This window comes from Pleuronectes platessa, chromosome 12, assembly GCF_947347685.1.
Source record: "Pleuronectes platessa chromosome 12, fPlePla1.1, whole genome shotgun sequence".
In the NCBI taxonomy this organism is placed as follows: Eukaryota; Metazoa; Chordata; class Actinopteri; order Pleuronectiformes; family Pleuronectidae; genus Pleuronectes; species Pleuronectes platessa.
Genome location: NC_070637.1, coordinates 7,315,805 through 7,335,178, shown reverse-complemented (window position 1 = coordinate 7,335,178; position 19,374 = coordinate 7,315,805). Strand labels below are relative to the sequence as shown.

At 42.1% G+C, this 19,374-nt stretch overlaps 1 protein-coding gene across 1 annotated transcript in view; it reads right to left on the bottom strand.

Moving 5' to 3' along the window:
• Nucleotides 1-19,374, bottom strand: part of LOC128453774 (adhesion G protein-coupled receptor A3) — a 182,315-nt gene that overhangs the window by 112,817 nt on the left and 50,124 nt on the right. The window contains exons 8-12 of the mRNA XM_053436859.1: nucleotides 14,883-15,047; nucleotides 11,648-11,867; nucleotides 11,060-11,209; nucleotides 9,333-9,494; nucleotides 8,825-9,058 (exon numbers count right to left, since the gene is read on the bottom strand). Of these exons, the coding sequence (XP_053292834.1) occupies nucleotides 8,825-9,058; nucleotides 9,333-9,494; nucleotides 11,060-11,209; nucleotides 11,648-11,867; nucleotides 14,883-15,047 (931 nt within the window). The remainder of the gene's footprint in view (nucleotides 1-8,824; nucleotides 9,059-9,332; nucleotides 9,495-11,059; nucleotides 11,210-11,647; nucleotides 11,868-14,882; nucleotides 15,048-19,374) is intronic.

Genomic DNA, 19,374 nt, shown 5'->3' with positions numbered 1-19,374 from the left:
CTATTTCCCAAATATTTGTCACTTTTGGCCGAGTCCCATCCTTTCTTGTTCTTTTGTGTCTTTCAATTTCAGTTCTCTTTTTGTCTCACACCCTTATTCTCCCCCTCCTCCTCCTCCTCGCTCTGCCTTCCTCTCTTATGATATGTTTAGCATTCAAGGCCTCTCACCGCTGCATCACAGGCCTGTTTGTTTCACCAAAGAGAGAAAGAGAGGGAAAAGAAGATGTGATTCCTTGGGGACGGAGTAAAATCTCTATATGCCTTCACTCTGCTGAGCATAAGGCATCCGCACAGACTCACACTTTTTGCATGCACACAAACACACTCCTGAATGGATGCACCAAAAAAGGCAACAGCCCAGTATTTAGATGGACACTCTGTTTATAAGGTACACACAGCAAAAATAAAATAGTCTAATAATAGTAAGTAATAATCTTTGAATGAGCTCCTGTCTAAATACAGCAGGAAATCCTCAAGAGGATTCACCGAAGCGAGTGTGCGTGATGTTAACGTTTTTTTACATTATACAGACAAAAAACCTCAAGATTCAGATTTTGTCAAACGCTGGTGCTTTCTTTATATGTTGAAGGCAAAGTCCAGACCCTATTGTGTGGACATTTTGCGGGTTTTTTGTCTAAAACAAATTTTATTATAATCTTCATCCTAATTATAAGGGTGCTGTATTATACTGCATTATATTGAGTCCGGTGTACCTCATAACCTTGCAGCTGAGTGTATATTGACTTATAAAGACAAACATTAATATGCACGCATGCCCTTAGATTTATACACCTATGGCACGCATGCACAACGCAGCCACTCTTAATTAAGAAGCATAACATGAACTAATAAAACCTTAAGACCCTTCCAGCGTTAATGCTCATTGCCATTTGACTCCTTCAGTTAACTGCTGTGCAGAACCCATACAATTAACCCCCGGTCGTTTGCATGTCAAATACAGAGGGGAGGATTTTCTCAAATCCACGGCCCCTCCACACAGAGGCGCAGGTCAACGAGCTAATGAAGAGTCGTTGCACCACTCATGTTGGAGTTAAGCACTTAAATCCTCCATTGCTTATTAAAGCACTGAACACAACACATCCCTAACATATTCCAATTAGAAGCGAGTTATCAGCACATTACGCATTCACGTTCATAAAGCACCATGTTTACTGAATCGGGACAAACTAGGTCATATTTGGTTTCGTCTTAGATGCCTGTGCTGACACAGAGAATTTGTTTACTGTGCGCTAGCCGGCGGTTGTGTTCTGCTATAACCTGGAGGGCAGCGTGCACAGACACAGGCGCGCTCATGCTGCACACCTTCACACCAAAAACACAAACATTTCCACATACCCTCCCATTAAAAAGAAGAAAAAAGACGCACACCCACGCAGAGCGGTGTGGTTGTAATTAAGAAGCAGTGGCGCTCTGTGGAGCAGGCTGTCGGAGGAGACAGGGAGCTGGGAATACTCTCCCCGTTCAGCCTAAAGGCTTCCACTAATTACCTGTCAATGACAAGGAAGAGGGGGGTCGGAAGTAGTAAATATTGTCCCAAACTGTCATCGTCAGTGAACCATACACTCTGCAGTTCAGTTCAAGGTGATGTCCACTGACTTGGGAAATATGATAAGATGCCATATGTTTGTGTAATTGAGGGATTATTAGTTCTGAATCTGTTCCAAACAAAGTGACACTTTGGTATTAAATAGTGTGATACCTACCAAAGGTCAGCCGGCAGACACAAATTCATCTGGCAAGATGCTGGAACTTTTTGAAGTAGAAAAATGCAAAGTCAGGGTTTAAGTGTGTCGGTACAGATTAAAGACAGATAGGCCATATGCCAGTGAGCTCAAAGCCAGTTCATCAAGTGGTTCCCAACATGGAGGTCATGATGACAAACACAAAGATATCTCAAAAGAACCTTGTTTAACACAAAATCAGCTCTAGATCTTACCATCTTTTCTCTGAGCTTTCTAATCTCTTTAGAGGCTTCACGTTGGGTTGTTAACCGTGAGATAAACTTGGAAAGTAGCCTACTATAGCAATTATTATTTGCTAACATTTAAAATGAAGTAACTGTGATAGGCTATATTTTTGTAGTCCAATCATAGACTGCATAAGATATAAAGATAGACAACATCTCTCTTTTCTCTCCCATCATGCCATGCTTCATGCCATCTTGTGCATTTGGAGTTTGTGCAGTAGCACTGGAGGGATGGTATGTGAGGTCCCACCGAAACCCTCACTCGACCAATCATGACATTTTTATAACACTGATAAGAACTAACAAAAATGACAGAAAATCTGAAATTTTGATTTCTAATTTTGGTCCGTGTCTCATCCACTAACATGGAGGGGACAGGGTTTATGACTGTACTCTATCCAGCCACTGGGGGCGAACCAGACACTGTTGTTTGGGAGCAGTCATGTTGTCAATCTTAGCTTCCATCAAGTCTTTGAAATTGCACTGTAATCACCCTGTGAAAACTGCCAGCCACTTTACACAACCTAGTGTTTCACCTCACCCGACCTTTTCCAGCTCAAGCAGAGTAGAAAGCCTCAAGATTGACGCAATTTCTATCTGATCCAACATTTACACTGAATTTGTTCCGTAATATTTGAAGCAAGTTTGTCAAAGCCACCTTTCTACAGTCTGTGGAGAGTGGGGGGTGGAAGACAGAAGGAGTGTTCACTTTTAAAAATAGCTTTTTTTGGAGAACTCACTATTTCAGTCTAATATCTAACAATTCCGTTTTTGAAACGGAATGAGAGTCAGCAACTTTAGAAAAATGCGTCTATGTGTTCATTTTCATATGATCCATCTGGGTAAAGCTGTAACATTGATATGTGGGTGAGATACACACAGAGATGTGCAAATTTTAAAAAGGAATAAATGTATGCTTCTCACATTGATTTTGCACTATCTGTCCTCTTACACAGCTACAATAGGGACATCTACCAGGTCAAATGACACATCAGCCTTTTTAATAACATCACTCTATGGACGAGGAACAAACGTTTCTGTGGCAAAGTTTTAATGAGACACTATCATGTGTCATTTAATTATGCTGTTTAGCTTTTTCTTTTTTTCTTCTGTTCTACTTTTTTTTCTAAAGCATTTGCTCAAATGTATCTGCAGTAATACAGAAAATCAATCTGGAGGCACAAACTTTTGCACCAGAGTGCATTATGCAACATGATAATGTTGGAAAGCTGTGTTTTATTATGCCACTTTTTGGCAAGGTGTCGGCGCAGCGGAGCCATATGTTGTGTGTCTTCGTCCAGTTGGACCCCAAATGGCTCTAAACGGTGCAGAGCTTCTGCCAGAGTGAGACAGAGAGCAGATCACTGAGCCACTTACACAAGGACGGGGGGAAACAGCCTGGAGGAGGAGTTTATGGGGACGTTCTTAGGATTTGTCCCATTAATCACTTATAAAGGCCTTTTTTTGTGTTCCACTATTGTTAATAATAAACTGGTGGCAGACTGCTGTAGCAAGCTGTTGCAGCTTAAAGCCATGACTGCCTATGTCCCTTACATACAGACTACTCACTATGCTGTACATGAAAAGAAAAAGAAAATCCCTATAAACTATTTAAAAACATGCAAACGCTTCAACAATAAAAAAAAACAAGCACAGGAGATAAAACTACTGGCCAAATGTAAAGCAGCTTGGTTCGGAAGAGGATCACTGATGACGTGTGTGATGACGTGCGTCCGTCCAACCAGGAATATTTCTCCAGCTTCTTTACTGCCCGTTTGTATCTTAGCTGTTACTCCCTTGCTCCTGTAACAAGCTTTTGTGGCGTGTGTCTATCGCCGTCTTCACAGTGTGCTATTAAACTGAGCAGTGTTAGACAGGCTGACTGATGAGTCATAGGGGAGTGTGTGTGTGTGTGTGTGTGTGTGTGTGTGTGTATGTGTGTGTGTTATGTGGTCCTGTTATACCGAATGTATTTATCTTGCACAGTTCACACTCCTGGTGGGCAAAAAGATGGATACTTTCACACAACAGACCCTCAGTCTCACGTCAGAATTGCTGCACATACTATTTGATTTCCTTTATATATTTATATTTGCTATACTAGGTCTGTTTTCATCATCGTTTACACTAGTTGGTGTTATTTGCTTTTCTTTTCAAGCCCCACTCTCCTGCATGATGCTGACTTGGGCCGCCGCCTGCTGCTGCTGCGAGACCCAGAATCACGAGATTTGTCTCAGCTCAATGATCACCGGTTCATTGCCATGGCAACACTTGCACTCAATTCTTCCAGCATTCAAATATAGGATGATATCAGGCCGCACACTTTAGAATCCGACTTGAAATCACATCTTAGGTGTTGCACATTTATAAACATGTATAAATCCATGCAGCTCTCGGTTGTTCATACATTGAGGAAAACGTCCGTTCTGTGTCTTGTTAGAAAACCCAGAGTTGAGAAACCAGAATCCAAGGTGACACTCTCCTGACATACCTCACAAATAGATTTGAATGAGCCAGAAATCCATAATGTGAGCTTGGAACAAAGTGAAAGGTACCAAGGCTGGAAAGATGCTTTTTGAAGATGGCTTTTTTGGAGTGTTCACTATTTCAGTTTGATCCCTAACAATTAGGTTTTAAGCTGACATTTGAAACGGTAAGAGAGTCAGCAACTGTAGAAAAATGCATGTAGGTGTTCATTTGCATATGATCCATCTGGGTAATGCTGTAACATTGCACACAAACAGATTTTTAATGAATCAGAAATCCATAATGTGAGCTTGGAAGGGAACTTATAGTTGAAGAATGTTTTCGCTGCTGCAGTCACACAGAGGGAGGAGCATAGACAACACATTGAGCATGTTCAGCCAGTATACAAACCCACAAAGTCTGTGAAATTGTTGCATGTTTTTGAAGCAAAATGGCCGTGGATAGCAACTAACTGTCCCAGTCTGGAACATACCCAGTGGGTATGACTCAAGCTGTGACTCTAACTGTTAAATGATAGCACCAGGTTGGGATCTAATCACCAAAGACTCCTCATGTTCTTTTAACCTTTGCCTTTGTTCGCATGTCAAGTACATCCATCTAGTGGCTCTTTAAAACGTCTTTTCATTTGTCTTTTCTCATTGAAATAGTGTCACTACATGTCAATACATGTCTTACAGAACCACCCTGTTGGGTTAAATGCAATCATGTAAGTGGCACAGTGGCTAGAATCTACTTATTGGCAGTTTAGGGGTTCAGTGCTCAGCTGATATGGCTTAAGCCTTGTGCACACTAGAGGATTTTCAAATCTCAACAGATATTAAAAACATGGAAGACCACATACAGATTTAACCATTTTTTGGTCTTAGAATTTTTAGAACGCTCATTCTAGGCATACACCTTCGAAACTGTAGAAAACTTGACTTCAGAAGAAAGTCAGACATGGAGGAGGACCAACTGTTGGTTCTGAAAATACAGAAAAAAAAGAAGAGAAAACTAGAATTACCACACTGTGGTTGTGTTATTAAGTAACATACAACCATGTATTAAGATAATAACGATTCCAAAAGATAACTGCTTACAGTTCTTCAAACGTGGCAATTTAACTTGTAATAGAAAATATTAAAATGATTACAAAACAAAAGAGAAAACCCAATATTATTATTGATTGTCTCAATTTTCCTTAAAAATGAATCAAAACTAAATTAACCGGGCGTGAATTCTTAAGCTTGTGTGTGTGCGTGTGTGTGTGTGTGCGTGTGTGTGTGTGTGCGTGTGTGTGTGTGCTAGTGAGAGACCGGAGCACATGCCCTATGAAACTTCCCCAGATAATCAGTAATAGGCGATGTCTTCCCCACATGCCCTACGAAAGGCAGAAAGAGAGTTGGGTGAGAACAATTTCAGGATATTGTTGCACGCTGGTGATAGCTTGAATAGATTAGAGCCATTTTATAGGCTACTGAAGTAACACTGGCCTCCCTCAACAATTACCTTAAAGTGCTCTCGAACAGGGTGCCGCTCCCCTCGTCGCTACCGCTCCAGAGGAGCAGGAGCTGAGGAATTTCGGCAGCTCATAGGTGAGCGAGTGGGAATCGCCCAGGGAGGACAAACTGTGTTCAATCCACATGCTTAAAGAGGTGGAACTAGTATTACACTTTTTCATCTCACGATTCCCTTAACTCCCTGATTTTGTTCTTCCCTAAAAAAATTTGCCAAGTATATCTCAAGACTGTGAAAGACTGCCACCGAAGAAAAACTGGCTAAATAAAATGCCTAAAATGCACACTAATCTCAAATTATGATCTACATTTAACATATTTATACAATATAGTTTCTTAAGCATGGTGGTGTTCAAGCACATATTGATTGAAATTGAATGTGTGGACCGGTCCCTCCACCCACAAGTACTTCCCGAGACGCTTTAAATTGGGCACTTCATTTATGTGATGATCTTAGTCAACGTGCCTTGTTAAATCAAGATTAACTTAATGGTGATACAAGGCTCCAGCCTCTAATGTGCTGGGGTCCTACTATTATTATGATTTCTTCACATCAGCGACCCACAGGTACAGCAATAACCCCCCATCACGGTCTAAAGTCACTCATGTATACATAATAGCAGGTGATACAGTCAGGAACTAAGTGAACACGAGCAATCTGGTGCTACAGAGGTTTTAAACATCTGATGCCGTCTCTGAAAGCAATCACAGGTATCGTGGATTCAAACAAGTAATGACACGCAAATTACTTGCTGCATTCAATGCACACGAAAAACCAAACCTTAACAAGTAAAGTCAGACAAACTTTGTCTTTACTGCAGAAAAATTACTAGAACTGCATTAAAACGGCAATGTATTCAAATTATCAACTTCATATCATGGTAAATATACATCTTATATTGGTTTTGTAAAGTGTGTAAATCACTAGTATGTGTGTGTGTGTGTATTCTCAGAGGTCAATCGTGTACAAGGAATTGTGGGATATGGTGTGTGATGTGTGAACTCTATGCAGACAGAGACAGGGTTTTTACTCACACGAGGACAGCAATGCATCTTCAATTCACCTCACACATGAGCAAGTACACAATGCCTCATATGCAGTCCCAACACAAAAGGGCTTTGTTTCAAACACCTACGCATACATACACACACAAATAATGTATCACAAGGGTGCTTAGGTGTTAATTTAGTTCATTGCACAGTTTTCTTTCGTTTGTTGCAGGTTGCACGACATATATGTTTGTGGATTATCTGGGAGATTACGCAGCACCTGTTTATTTTCTGTATGCACCAGGATTTTTGATTTATTTCACTAAGAAGAAAAAAATGCATTAAGAGGCAGAATCATTGCATGAAAAAAGCAAGATAGTTGATAAAGACACCGTTCCAAATCCAGTGCTGAAAACTGCTGTGACTATCCCTATCTGTGAAGCACTGCATATGACAAAGAACAGGCTAAACTGACAGAGTTAAATTAAACTGAGGAGTTAACCTAATAATGGCGAATGTCACTGATGCCTTTTAGATAAATGTTCATGCAAGGGGCTTCTATTACTTCCCATCTGTCTTCTTTTCTTTCACTTTTAATTAGATATGTTATATTCAACTATGACCTGATTGATTTGATAATTGCTACTGACAGAAACGACAGAGGAACAAACATTATTAGACGATTACTTGACATAAGGCGACGATGGGGAGCCTAGGAGCGGCACCGCACGTCAACAAATCCTCTCATATTCTCAGTTTGTGAAAAGCCAAATCCACCGTACTGGGAGTTTCATGCTCAGATATGCTACTCAAAGACACAGAGTGCCAAGACTTGAGCAGCCTTGGGGTTGAGCCCAGCAATCCGGCTTCAGCACAGAGAAGTCAACAAAATATGATTTTGCTTTTTCTTCCTAGACCTGACTTGAAAGTGTAATGAATCCTTTTAAAACTAAAAACACAAGGCTTAGAGATGATCATAGTGTTAACCAAAATACATGTTACACCTACTTTGTGTTGTACTGGTACAAATTACTTCTCTCATTTTCCAGAAATACATACAGTGCATACATGCATGCTACGCACAGCCTGCAGCTCGTACTCGGTGGTATAATTGCAAAGCCTTGACACTGTCACACGAGAGGGATACGAAATGAGCATGCAACATGACAAATAAACACACACCCACTGACACACACCAGCACGCACTTCAGTGTTAGTTGAGCCGCGTGTTTCGCCTGCAGAGTTTCGCTTCCACCCCGTTGTGGTGGTATTTGTCATGTGTGATGGTGACAACTGGAGCCGCGGTGGGGCCACAGCTGATTTAAAGTGACGGGTATGCAAGGCCAAGTTGTCCATCACAGGGGAGTGGCCCGCATTCTCCCAAATTACCAGCCTATTTACAGGCCTTAGCCCTATTACAACCCCACCTATCACCAGCTGATCTATGGCGTGCCAACAAACCCAAACAGGGTGTCCTCTTGCCAGGACAAATAGGCAACAAGCGACTTAAGGGCAGGTGGTAATCCCTCTCACATGCTTCGACTGTGTGATGTTGGCAAATTCCTTTTATCGTGCCCAGGAGCTACTGTACAAGCTGTTCTCCCAAACTCATATTTTATTTCTTTTCCTTCTCCTCTGTTGGAACATCATATGTGCTCCTTCTCTAAGCCCTCCTTTTACAGAGTGTCACAAAAGACAAAAGTGTGGCTTTTCATAAAAATATAACAAAAACACGCTGAGCTTGGAGAAAGAGACATAACATTCCTTGACCCCAGGCTGGATCAGATTTTTGCCGAAGGAGGTGAGCAGTAAAACAGAGTAGTATATGTTTTGGAAAGCTCCAAAGCATCTGGTTAACGCCTTACCTTGCTGATCTGACTGGCCGGCGGGCCGCTGCTGTTGACGGTGTGGCATTTGAAGTTGAGCATGGATTCCCCCGCGGTGTCGCGCTCTCTGCCCGCGCCTTTGTCATCGTGGGAGTGGCTGCCGGGGAGTGGGGAGGGGGCGGACGCGGGGGGCAGTTGGAGGGCCGTGCAGGACAGGCCCAGGAAGTTGGATGGCCGGATCAGGAAGGCCTCCAGAGCGATGTTAGCAGACACCTTAGCAGTGAGCGGGGGGGGGCAGAAAAAAAGGGGAGGGCAGAGATTTTGATATTGGTCATTGAGCAGACAACCTTTTTCCCCAAGGGACAGACGAGGGTGTAAACAGGTTGAAGAGAGATGGGAAGACAAAGGAAAGTGGCAATTTAGATATGCAGATATCTGTACCAGCCAAATGAACTTCTCATTATTTGAAGTCTCAAGAAGAGAGTAAAGCTACAGGACGTTTAGTCTGACAATCAACCGCTCAAACATTTAGGTCATCTAGCCGTACCTTAGAAATGACCTGATTGTCTCCGGTCAGTGCCAGGTCGGCGATACGCTCCACACACTGCACGATGCGAGTGCACGCCCGCGCCTCGTTCTGGGCCATCCACAGGATATGCTCCTCCACGAGCATCATGTTACTGGCTATGTCTGAGATGTAGTCCCCCAGCTGCAGAAGCATAAGCATATATATGCAAATGCATGATCAGACTTACACAAACTGTACCTGCAATGCCCACACACTCACTCTCTCTCACTCACACACACACACACACACACACACACACACACACACAGAGAAAGAGGCAGACTCATCATGAGCATCAATCATATCCGCAACAACAGGCACATTTATAATCTCCAGTCAGAATTGTGAGGGAGGCAATGGTGGCTTCATTCATTAAAGGGAGATTTAATTTAGATTAGCAGCTCCAATGGGGCCTAATTGCTTCCTTGAGATGGCAGTTCCCTATTTGCTTACTGTACTTTTCATTGTTGCTTCATCTGACTGTGCTCTATTGGGTGAATGCGGGTGGTCTCCCCAGCATTAATCGTGCCAATGATAAAACTCAAAGCATCTCCCCATAATATCTCCTCCTGAGTGACCCGTGATGAGTAATTGGACGATTGAAGTGAGAGCGAATATTGATTATTTTCACTGAGTAAAGCTCATCACCCTCCCCTGACCTTCAGCGTTACATAAAGCCATCCAATTGCCTCTGGCCAATGAGAGGGGAGAAGTTCGCTTAAGGTAAAAACTTGCCCAAAAACGAGATACATCTCCGTAACCACAAATTGTCATTCGGGTCCGACCTCGCCACCAAGCGCAACAGGGGAAGCCCATGAGGTGAAATGTTAAGCTGTCTGGAATCGATTGAAGGATGGAAGCCAGAATGACAGCGTGTGTCTTGTTTCCGGGCAGCGATCGGTGTCTGTCACTGAGGTGTCCTTGTCTGTTTGTTCAGTTCAGGCTCTTGATGAAGCGTTGTTGCCTCAAAAGGAGCTGGTCAACAAGTATCCCTGATAAATCTCATCCTTAAAGGCAAATCATTGCTTTCAATGATCGAGCACATATATTAATACTGAAGGGGTATTTTAAATGTATGGTGTGTGAACAGTGTGATAATTAACGCAGGGATTTCTTGTAAATCTACATGACCGCTTGGGATATTTTTACATATCAATTCTAACACAATGAACATTGGACAAAAATAGAAAAGGAACAGATCCTTCAATAGTCAGTTTAAGTCAGAACTGGGAGAATCGCTGGTCGATTTTGTAAAGTTTCCATTCATGTGTCGTGCCTGTGTGTGTGGTGTGAATATTACTTTGGAGTGTATCTGCATAGAAAGTGACATTGAGCAAGTTCATGCCTGCCTGCCCGAGACGGTAAAATCTTTATGGAGGATCTCTCCAGATGCTGCTGATAGTAATTCTGACTGTGACAGAAAAACAGTTTGTTAGTATTGGACAGAGATGGAGATTTTGTAAAGTTGCCATTCAACTTTCAAAAATAAACAGCGTATCCTGTGAGGTATTTATCGGATTATTCGTGGCAGAATTGGCCGGTTTAAGGGAACAGCATGCTCCTACAAATCACCTGCTGACTTTAAGAATGTGAGAACGGAAGTCGTGCCATTTTAATGTGATGGGGAACGTGGGATCAGATGAAGTCTAATCTGACATGTTACGTTGTGAACTGGCTCATGTGCATCTCTGTGTATTAACTCTCACGTCTCTGCGTTTATCCACCAGCCGCGTCAGCCTCTCCACCAGGTGTGTGACAAAGATGACGTCCATGACGTCAGTGAAGTGCGCCGCCCTGCTGGTGAAAGCCACTAGCTGCCGTCCTAATGGCTGAGCGTTGGTGGTGTTAATCGTTATCTGGAATTTGTAAAAGGGAAAAGTATACAACATTAATCAAAGAGGATGATGACACAGGCCATCATCAGAATTCAACAGAGACATAATCACTTTGATAACATGATGAAAGGATACCTGGTAAGTCAGTGTAATGCTATTTCAGGTCACGCATGTCTTTTGTGAATTTGAATGATTTAATGTGGTGAATCTCATGAGATATGTACAATGAGTTCAGCTCGTTGTCAGTCACTATGTATTACGTCTATAAAGGCAGACATGTATACATCTAAAACGCAGGCCACATAAAAACCAATGGAGATGTAAGTGATCACATTTAGGGTGATATCAAAGTAAACTTTCATAATTAGAAGTGATCAAATGAAATAAGCCTGTGGTAGAAAATCTGTGAATGAATCCATCTGAGCAGCTCTCAAGCAGCTTCACTGTGTGCACTGATACCTGGGTGAGCTCGTGCAGCACGCGGGTGAGCTCGCTGGCGTATGGGCACTGGTTGTAGTCCTCCTCAGCCCAGCGCCCAGCCCGGTCGCAGCGCCGCCACGCCTTCTTCTCTCTCTGGCTGGAGGGGCTGTGAGCGCCGCCGGAGGGGTGCGGGGCCGAGCCGAAGGTCGAGGGCGCACAGGGCAGGAAGGCCAGGATCCCGGCTAGAGTCTTCGGCCACCTGCCGCACAAGACATCACCAAACGATGAGGAATGAGGCGAACTGAGGAATCTGCACTCACTGCACCAGATGGCAATTTCATACTCCCTGTACTTAGGAAATTATTAATTTGCATATTTGATTTACAGCTAGCTCTAATTATTTTTGCAGAAGACTGCCAGATTCTGATACTTGATGGTGAAACAATGTGTTGTGTGAGTGATGACTTCTGGCTTAATTAGCTTATTCACTAACTTTATGAATTCTTTTTGTTGTCTTTCCAATTGTAATTTGTGCACAGGGAAACTAAACAATATTTTGGTTTAAGGACAGAGAGCACTTCAAGGGGCACCCCACCAATTTTACACATTAGGTTTTTTCATTAGTTGTGCTGATGCTCAGCCTGTGAGGACAGTATAATGAATTATGTTTCTATGGAGGAGCAAGAACTAAATAGCTCTGTTTCATTCATCAAGGTTATTTGGGAAAATAACTAAAAGGCATCATGGGTGGAGCTGGACTAAAACCAAAGGATACCTTGACATCTGGTGTTTTGATGTTGCCTTATTTTTTTAATCCGGGTCTGGCAAGTCCCACAGCTTCATGAGAATTTAGCTCTTAGTCAAACGGGAATTCTTTATATTGTGCACCACAAATGGAAGTTGAAGGAGAAAAAGAAAGTGTTATACCTCTTTTACACCAAAATTGTATATGCATATGTATATGTATTCCTTTCGAGTATGGGTAAACTCGCCAAAAAAGGGTAATTGACCCCTTGCCAGAAGAGGTGTATACCTTTCTGTGTTTTTTCCCCGGTGTGTAATGTTCAATGTCACAAATACAGCCGTCTTGCCAAAGGCGTCACGTTTTCTTCACTGCCGAGGCTGATAACAAAACTGTGTCTACTGCAGACTCATTTGAGGCAGGAGTGACTGCGGATTGAATCTATTCCCATCTCAGATAAAAGTCTAATATTAGCAGATCTTAGTGTGTTTTTTTTAACCAGTGGAAAAGGGGCTTTAGAGAGTTATGTGTAATTGAAGCGGAAACGTGTTCCACCTAAAGGGGAAAGAAAGCCTCAAATACAAATTACAAGTGTTGTTCATATGGCCATGCAAAGTTCATGGTCCCCTCTCAAGCAAGAAATGAGACATTCTTAATAATGTCATCAAGCTGGAGCTGCTCGACTGACCAACCTGCGACAGCGGCCAGCCTGAATTAAAACCTTATTTTTCATGTTATGGGTAATGCCCGTTGGTGTTTCAATGAAATAAAGCTCATTTGAGTGTAAGGAGTCAGCCAAACATTCACAGTCCACTGCATTAGCCTCCACTTCCCTGGTAATAAAAAAGGATTTGTCTCCTGGTGCTTTTATAGATTAAAGGTCTTTTTTTCTGTTGCCTTAGGAAACAGTTTGTCCACAATCAGGGGAAAAACATGGGTCTTATTTGTTGCAGTTTTTTCCTCAAAGCAGCGTCAGAGTCCTTCAGCAGAAAGTTATCTGGAGATATGCTTAATGTGGCAGCACTTCTCACTTCATCTAAATGAAGATAAAGGAGCACGGCACTCAGGAGGCCGGTATAGTCTGCTCCGTGGGTAGAGACCTGCCGCCCTACTGCTCCTCAGCCTGTTCCCCTTTTTATTCCCTCCCTCTGTCTCTCCATCCACATTGTTGCAGCAGCAGCAGCAGCTACTTAGTAATAAATGGCATTAATTTCGCCCCAGACAAAAAAGTTGGCTCATTTTCCAGCCCATTACTCCAGTGCTCCGGCAGAATCAAAAGGCCTCTGTGCTCGCTGCACTGGAGGAGGGCTGTAAAGTACAGCCGCTAGAAAAGAGTGTGCACGGCAACAGCGCAACCACAATGGGAGGAGAATGTGACTGTGTGTGTGTGTGTGCATTCACGTGCCTGTGTGTGCTACTACAAGATCTCGAGGTGGTCACGAGGAGGGATGACAGGTAAAAAGAGGAATGTTGGAGGAGGTCTGTGGACTTATTCCTCCTTTTATATGTCAAATGTGTGCTCAGATTTGTTCTGTCTTGGTTCAAAGCTTGACTTCACGGAGCTGTAATAATCCTGAGAGTTTTAATATAACATAGTCATTTATTATTAAACTAAATGAACTGTAGCACTCAGTTCTGGTCTTGGATGGTTAATGAGCCTGGTGCCAAGGCAGGCCAGGTGTGGGTTTTGTCAGGTGGAACAAAAAGCAGCAGGATGTTGTGGAGAACATGGGGCGATAATAGCAGAGCATGAGTGCTCGTTTTATACAGTAGACGTTAAAAATGCTAATATTTTTGGTTAATTAAATTATAGGGAGGTGAAGCTGTAATTTTCCTGGAGACCTCCTGGCATCAGCAGTGGAAACCAATGATTACTGTCCATCAACAGTAACTACACTACACTCTAAGACATGAACCTTAAGTTCATGTCTAAGATTTATTTATACTGTGTAGCCTTAGTTATTTTTACCGGATTGAAATTAACACCTTTCTTACCAAGAGTTTCCATATTTGCATGAATAAAACTCCACGACCAGGCGGTGTTAGCTTAGCCTAGAAAGTTGAAAACAGAGGCGAATCACTAGCTTATAGCTCTGTCTGAATGCAAAAAAATATAACCCACAAAATCTAAAATGTTTTTTCGAGGTGATTAGCAACCTGCCTGTTTATAGCAGTGATGCTATGGTGCAATGGTGCAGTTCACATTAACCAGATTTGGTTTAGTCTTTGTGCAGACAAAACTAATATATTGACCATATTATTAATTAGAGAGGATGAGTTTTGAATCAGTTTTTTTTCTTTTTCTATCTTTATTCATGAGTGCTGCTTCTGTGCACACGTTATCTTTACCATACCAGCACAAAAAAGTATTTTCATTCATTTACAATTGCTCTCAGTGAATAAGAAAATGCAGATTTTCTCAAAGAATCCTTTCACATCATCTTATTTCAAGGGCACTAACATGACAGAGCTGAGTGTTGTGAGGCAATGTGACCACACATGGTTGAACATGGCTGCTGTGAGGTGACTCACCTGAAGTCCCCCTTGTTGTTGGTGACTCTGTCAGTGGGGCAGTACGGTGCCGACGTCTCCAGAACAACTATCTCCATTTGCTGAGAGGTGTTGCCACGGGAACTGGTCACCATGCACTCCCAGATGCCAGAGATGCCCACGTCGATGTTGGAGAGGACGACCTCGCTGGAGCAGGAGGAGAGAACGGGAAATAGTGAGCGTGCATCCGTGTGCATGTGTGTTGAACTTTTTCCTACGAGCATCAAACGTCTTTAAAGGGTTTGTACAAGGTGCTGGATTAGGCCTCAGGTTTAGTGCTGAATGTAGTTTAAGGATTAGTTTTGTGTTGGGCCTTCAATTTTAGATGGTTTGGATTAATTTGGGATTTGGCTAGGGATTAAAATTAGTCATACAGCAGAAAGGTGCAGGTTAGAGCAACATCTTAGGGATTCTGCAGTCAGCAGAGGCTGCTCATCAGGGCAGGAGGGTGTGCACGTGTGTGCTGCACACAATCTCATTTGCTCAAGTGACACTCGTGCACATATGAGTGTGCAGCGGCTTAAAATGTTGGCTGTGACTTAAGATGATCATTACTCATGCTTATCTTTCCTACTTTGTCACAGCGATTCCTATCTCAATGGAAAAGGCCTGATTAAACAAAGGATGGTGAAACAGCCACAAGAGCCAATGCAGGCCACTTGCCAGGGCGACTAATATTCAGGATTTGACTCCCATAGAAAACAGAGTAAAACTGACAGGGATTGCTAAGCAACGTGCGCTGCAAGAATAGAAATACTAACAATTATTTAATTTCCAAATACAATCAGTTGTAGAAAAATAAAGATGCTGCTTTGTGTGTACTCAAACACCTTTTCTTTGTGATATAATTCAGCCGCATGAGCTTGAAATACCACATCTCACTGTAGAACTTGTAAATGCAAATGCTGATGTGGAGAAGCTGTGATCAGAGAAGATGACATAAAATTTATTTAGAAACATTTTCTCCTCCTTCTTCCCTTTGGTCTCAATATTTCCTCTACAAGTAGAGTTATGAGTCTTTTTGTCCCAGCATGCGTCTCAGCGAAAGGGAGGGGGACACCCTCAGTAATGCAAAACACTCAAACACATTCACACCACCTTGTCATTGGTTTGTAATTCACCATACTTGTATGTGATCGGAAGATGAATCATCCAAACTACATAAACATGCAAACGACCATATGACTTATGACCCTTTTTAAAAATCACGTTTTTTTCACATCTGTACACAGGGGACGGAACACTTTGAACACTGGCTTTTTGAACACAAAATGAGAAAGATATTTATCAAGTGTTATAAACCGTTCTTAATTAGAAATGTCTTCTTAAAACCCCCTTACGTAGTTTTTACGAAAATTCTGACAGTGACCAATGTTTTCTTATCTGGGATAAGTTCTTATGTAAGAACAGAATAAGCACACACTGAAGAGAACTCTTACACGAAGTTGACAACTTAAATGTGTGTCAAAAATAATCTTGTATTGTACTTTACTTCTAATTCTTGTGTTGTAAAATACAATTAAAATTAACATAGTATTTGATCATTTTAATCTTTAAGAAGGACAAGTTTCACTGCATATTATAATTTCAACACAGACAGAATATTTGGTCCATACTGCAAAACATAAGAGTTTTAAACACTTTTTATACACGTTAGTCAAAAAAATAGTCAGCCATCTTAAAGTTTTACACAGGTGTTTATATATTAAATGCTCAGATGAGCAACTGCACATGGAGCGCAGGTCTGTTGGTGCAGCGCTCCCTGTGTGCGCACCGAGCCGGACTGAACCTGGAAAATATTCAAAACATTTGATCTGAACCCGACCCAGCATGTTCAGTCCCGATGGATCCTGTCAGGCTCAGGTCGAGTATCCACAGATGCTCAGCTGAGGGTTCACCTGCAGGGCTCGGTTTCCAATGCACCTGCGGAGCTCAGTGCAGGTCTGAAAACAGCTTTAGAGTCTGAGCAACAGCTGAGGAGCCACAAAGTGGGAGGGTTTGATTATCAAGGGATATTTCAGTCACAAGTAAGATTGACTATCTCCCATCTATGTGGGACACTGGTTTCAGAAGGTGGAAAGTAATGGTCCTTACACAACATGTGTTTCACTGTCCTAAACTGACTTTACAAGCAACACTAAGCTCCATGTGCAATCTTGCCTCCACGGCAACATGAAGAACAACACATGTGGGACAGGATTTCATTATTGCAACACATATGGACCAAATTATCTTTAATTTATGTAAAGGATTATTATTGACTCTGCGGAAGAGAGTTTTTATCTAAAAGACAAACTGGATCATATGGGCTGATCTTTGTGCCAGTTGCCATAAAGACGATGAGATGAACTTAAGGCTGCTGCACACTAGAAACCTCTTGACCGATTTTAAAAACGTGGGAGACCACAGACATAATGACAGATTTAACCGCTGTTTAATCGTATAATCTTCAGAAAGCCCACACTGGACGATTTGGCCAGAACGTCAGACCACACACATACGTTTGCAGGAAACAATTTCACAGTGCTGATTTCATGGACTTGAAATATCACATAAACTCAAGATTTATCTTCTTCTTCTTCAGTTTTTTTTTTATGGCAGTTGGTATTACTGCCACTTTCTGAACTGGAGTGTAGAGCTCTCCTGTGATTGAATGTGACTTCAGAAGAAACACAAACATGGAGGATGGACAGCCATGACGTATGCATTTTGCAGCGCAAGCTCGAGGTGAGTTGGAAATGTATTGTTTTTAGTCGCAGCTGTACAAGTACACAATACCCGGTTGGTGATGCTTGCTCCCTCTCTATTGTTGGTGTCTGTCAGAGACGATTCGAGATCAGGGAGGCTCCGACTCAATCGATAGCATTATGATCTTTTTGTAAACCCCTCACACCTCAGGATTATTTGGGAAGACAATGAGCACCGATTGACCCACAGTCAGGACGCCCCTGCGATTGTCGGACGGGTCAAATCGGGTCTAACATCGGCCTGATTGTCCATTATTGTGCAGCAAGCCTTTAACTGATAAGTGAGTTAGCAATAGTGTGTGTCAGCAGCTCTGAGCTGGAGGAATTGTGAATAGATGATGATTCTCATATTTTATGGGATTGTCCATTACTACAGGGATTCCAGCAGAACATAAAAGAGGCAGTCAATAAAATAATGAATACTGATATCCAGCTAGATCCAGTGGATTCTATACCGAGGGGAGTTTCTGAAAGGGTGAACAACAAAGACCAAAGGTATATCTCATGCATTCTTTTAATGGTTGCAAGGAAAATGATAGGGTTAATCAGGATGAAAGCATCAAGCCTTACTCAGTCTACTCAAAGGCTAAGATGAGTCACCACAATGGAGCCGCCCGATTGCAAATGAGGGTGGACACACACAGCACAAAGATGTACTCCTGCAGAAAGCAAGTGAATTGACGTTTATTATGTTTGCCAGTACATGTCAACGCCTACAAAATGAATGAAGCTCCAAAAAATAACCAAATATCTAATATAATAAAAATCCACTGTCTTGCACTCAGACAATAAACAAACTGTATAAATGTTTGTATGAAACCAGGCAGAGACCTCTTTAATGTCTGAGAGCTGAAGTGGGAATGTGCACTAAAACAGAATGGAGAGTGAATGGGGTAAAAGTGACTTGTTAGCAGTCAGCAGGTTTTCCTTTTTTTATATAAATTAGAAGGATTACACAAAACCTGCTGCACAGATTACCATTAAAAACCTGGTGGAAGGATGTGGTATGTCTCAGGAAAGAACCCATTTAATTTTGGTGAAGATCCTGATTAATGGTTTGATGCAGGAATTTGGTGTCGTTTTCCACAATCGATGGCAGTAGCGGGGGTGCACTTGGATGCAACTGATAGAATTCCAAGTGACAGGTGCGCAGACTAATGATTGAAAGAGTTCTCACGTGAGAGAATGGCATTGCACGTGCCTGCAGGTACGTGTACGTCGGCAGCTGAAACTATGAGGTCAGGTGGTCTCTTGGATGGTAATAACTTTATGGATGTTGACGCGAGCAAGCACATGGCAAGTAGTGCTGTAAATAGTGCTGCACACAGCTATACAATGCAGCAAAGGAGCAAAAAATCAAAGTTAGAGATTTGATATATTATTTTGAAAAGTGTCAGAATGTTTGGTTCACTGTGAAATTGTGTCAGGACAAATTAGAACAGAGCGGGCCGCTATAGTCTAGAAAATTACTGGGAGACATTGTTTTGACATGGCGGCAATGTGTGCACTCCCAGAGCCCCTTCCTGGTCTTCAATTTATTCTGCAAAACACTTACACAAACAAAAACATGTTGTGTGCACCAATCATGAAGAAAGCAAAACTTTAAAACTCATTTGTAAATGTTAGTCTAAATGATCAAATAAGCTTCTGTGATCTGACTCCAGCAGAAAAGGTTATGCGCTTGAATTCATCCTCCGCTGCTGTTTGTTTTGAAAGAGGAGATCATC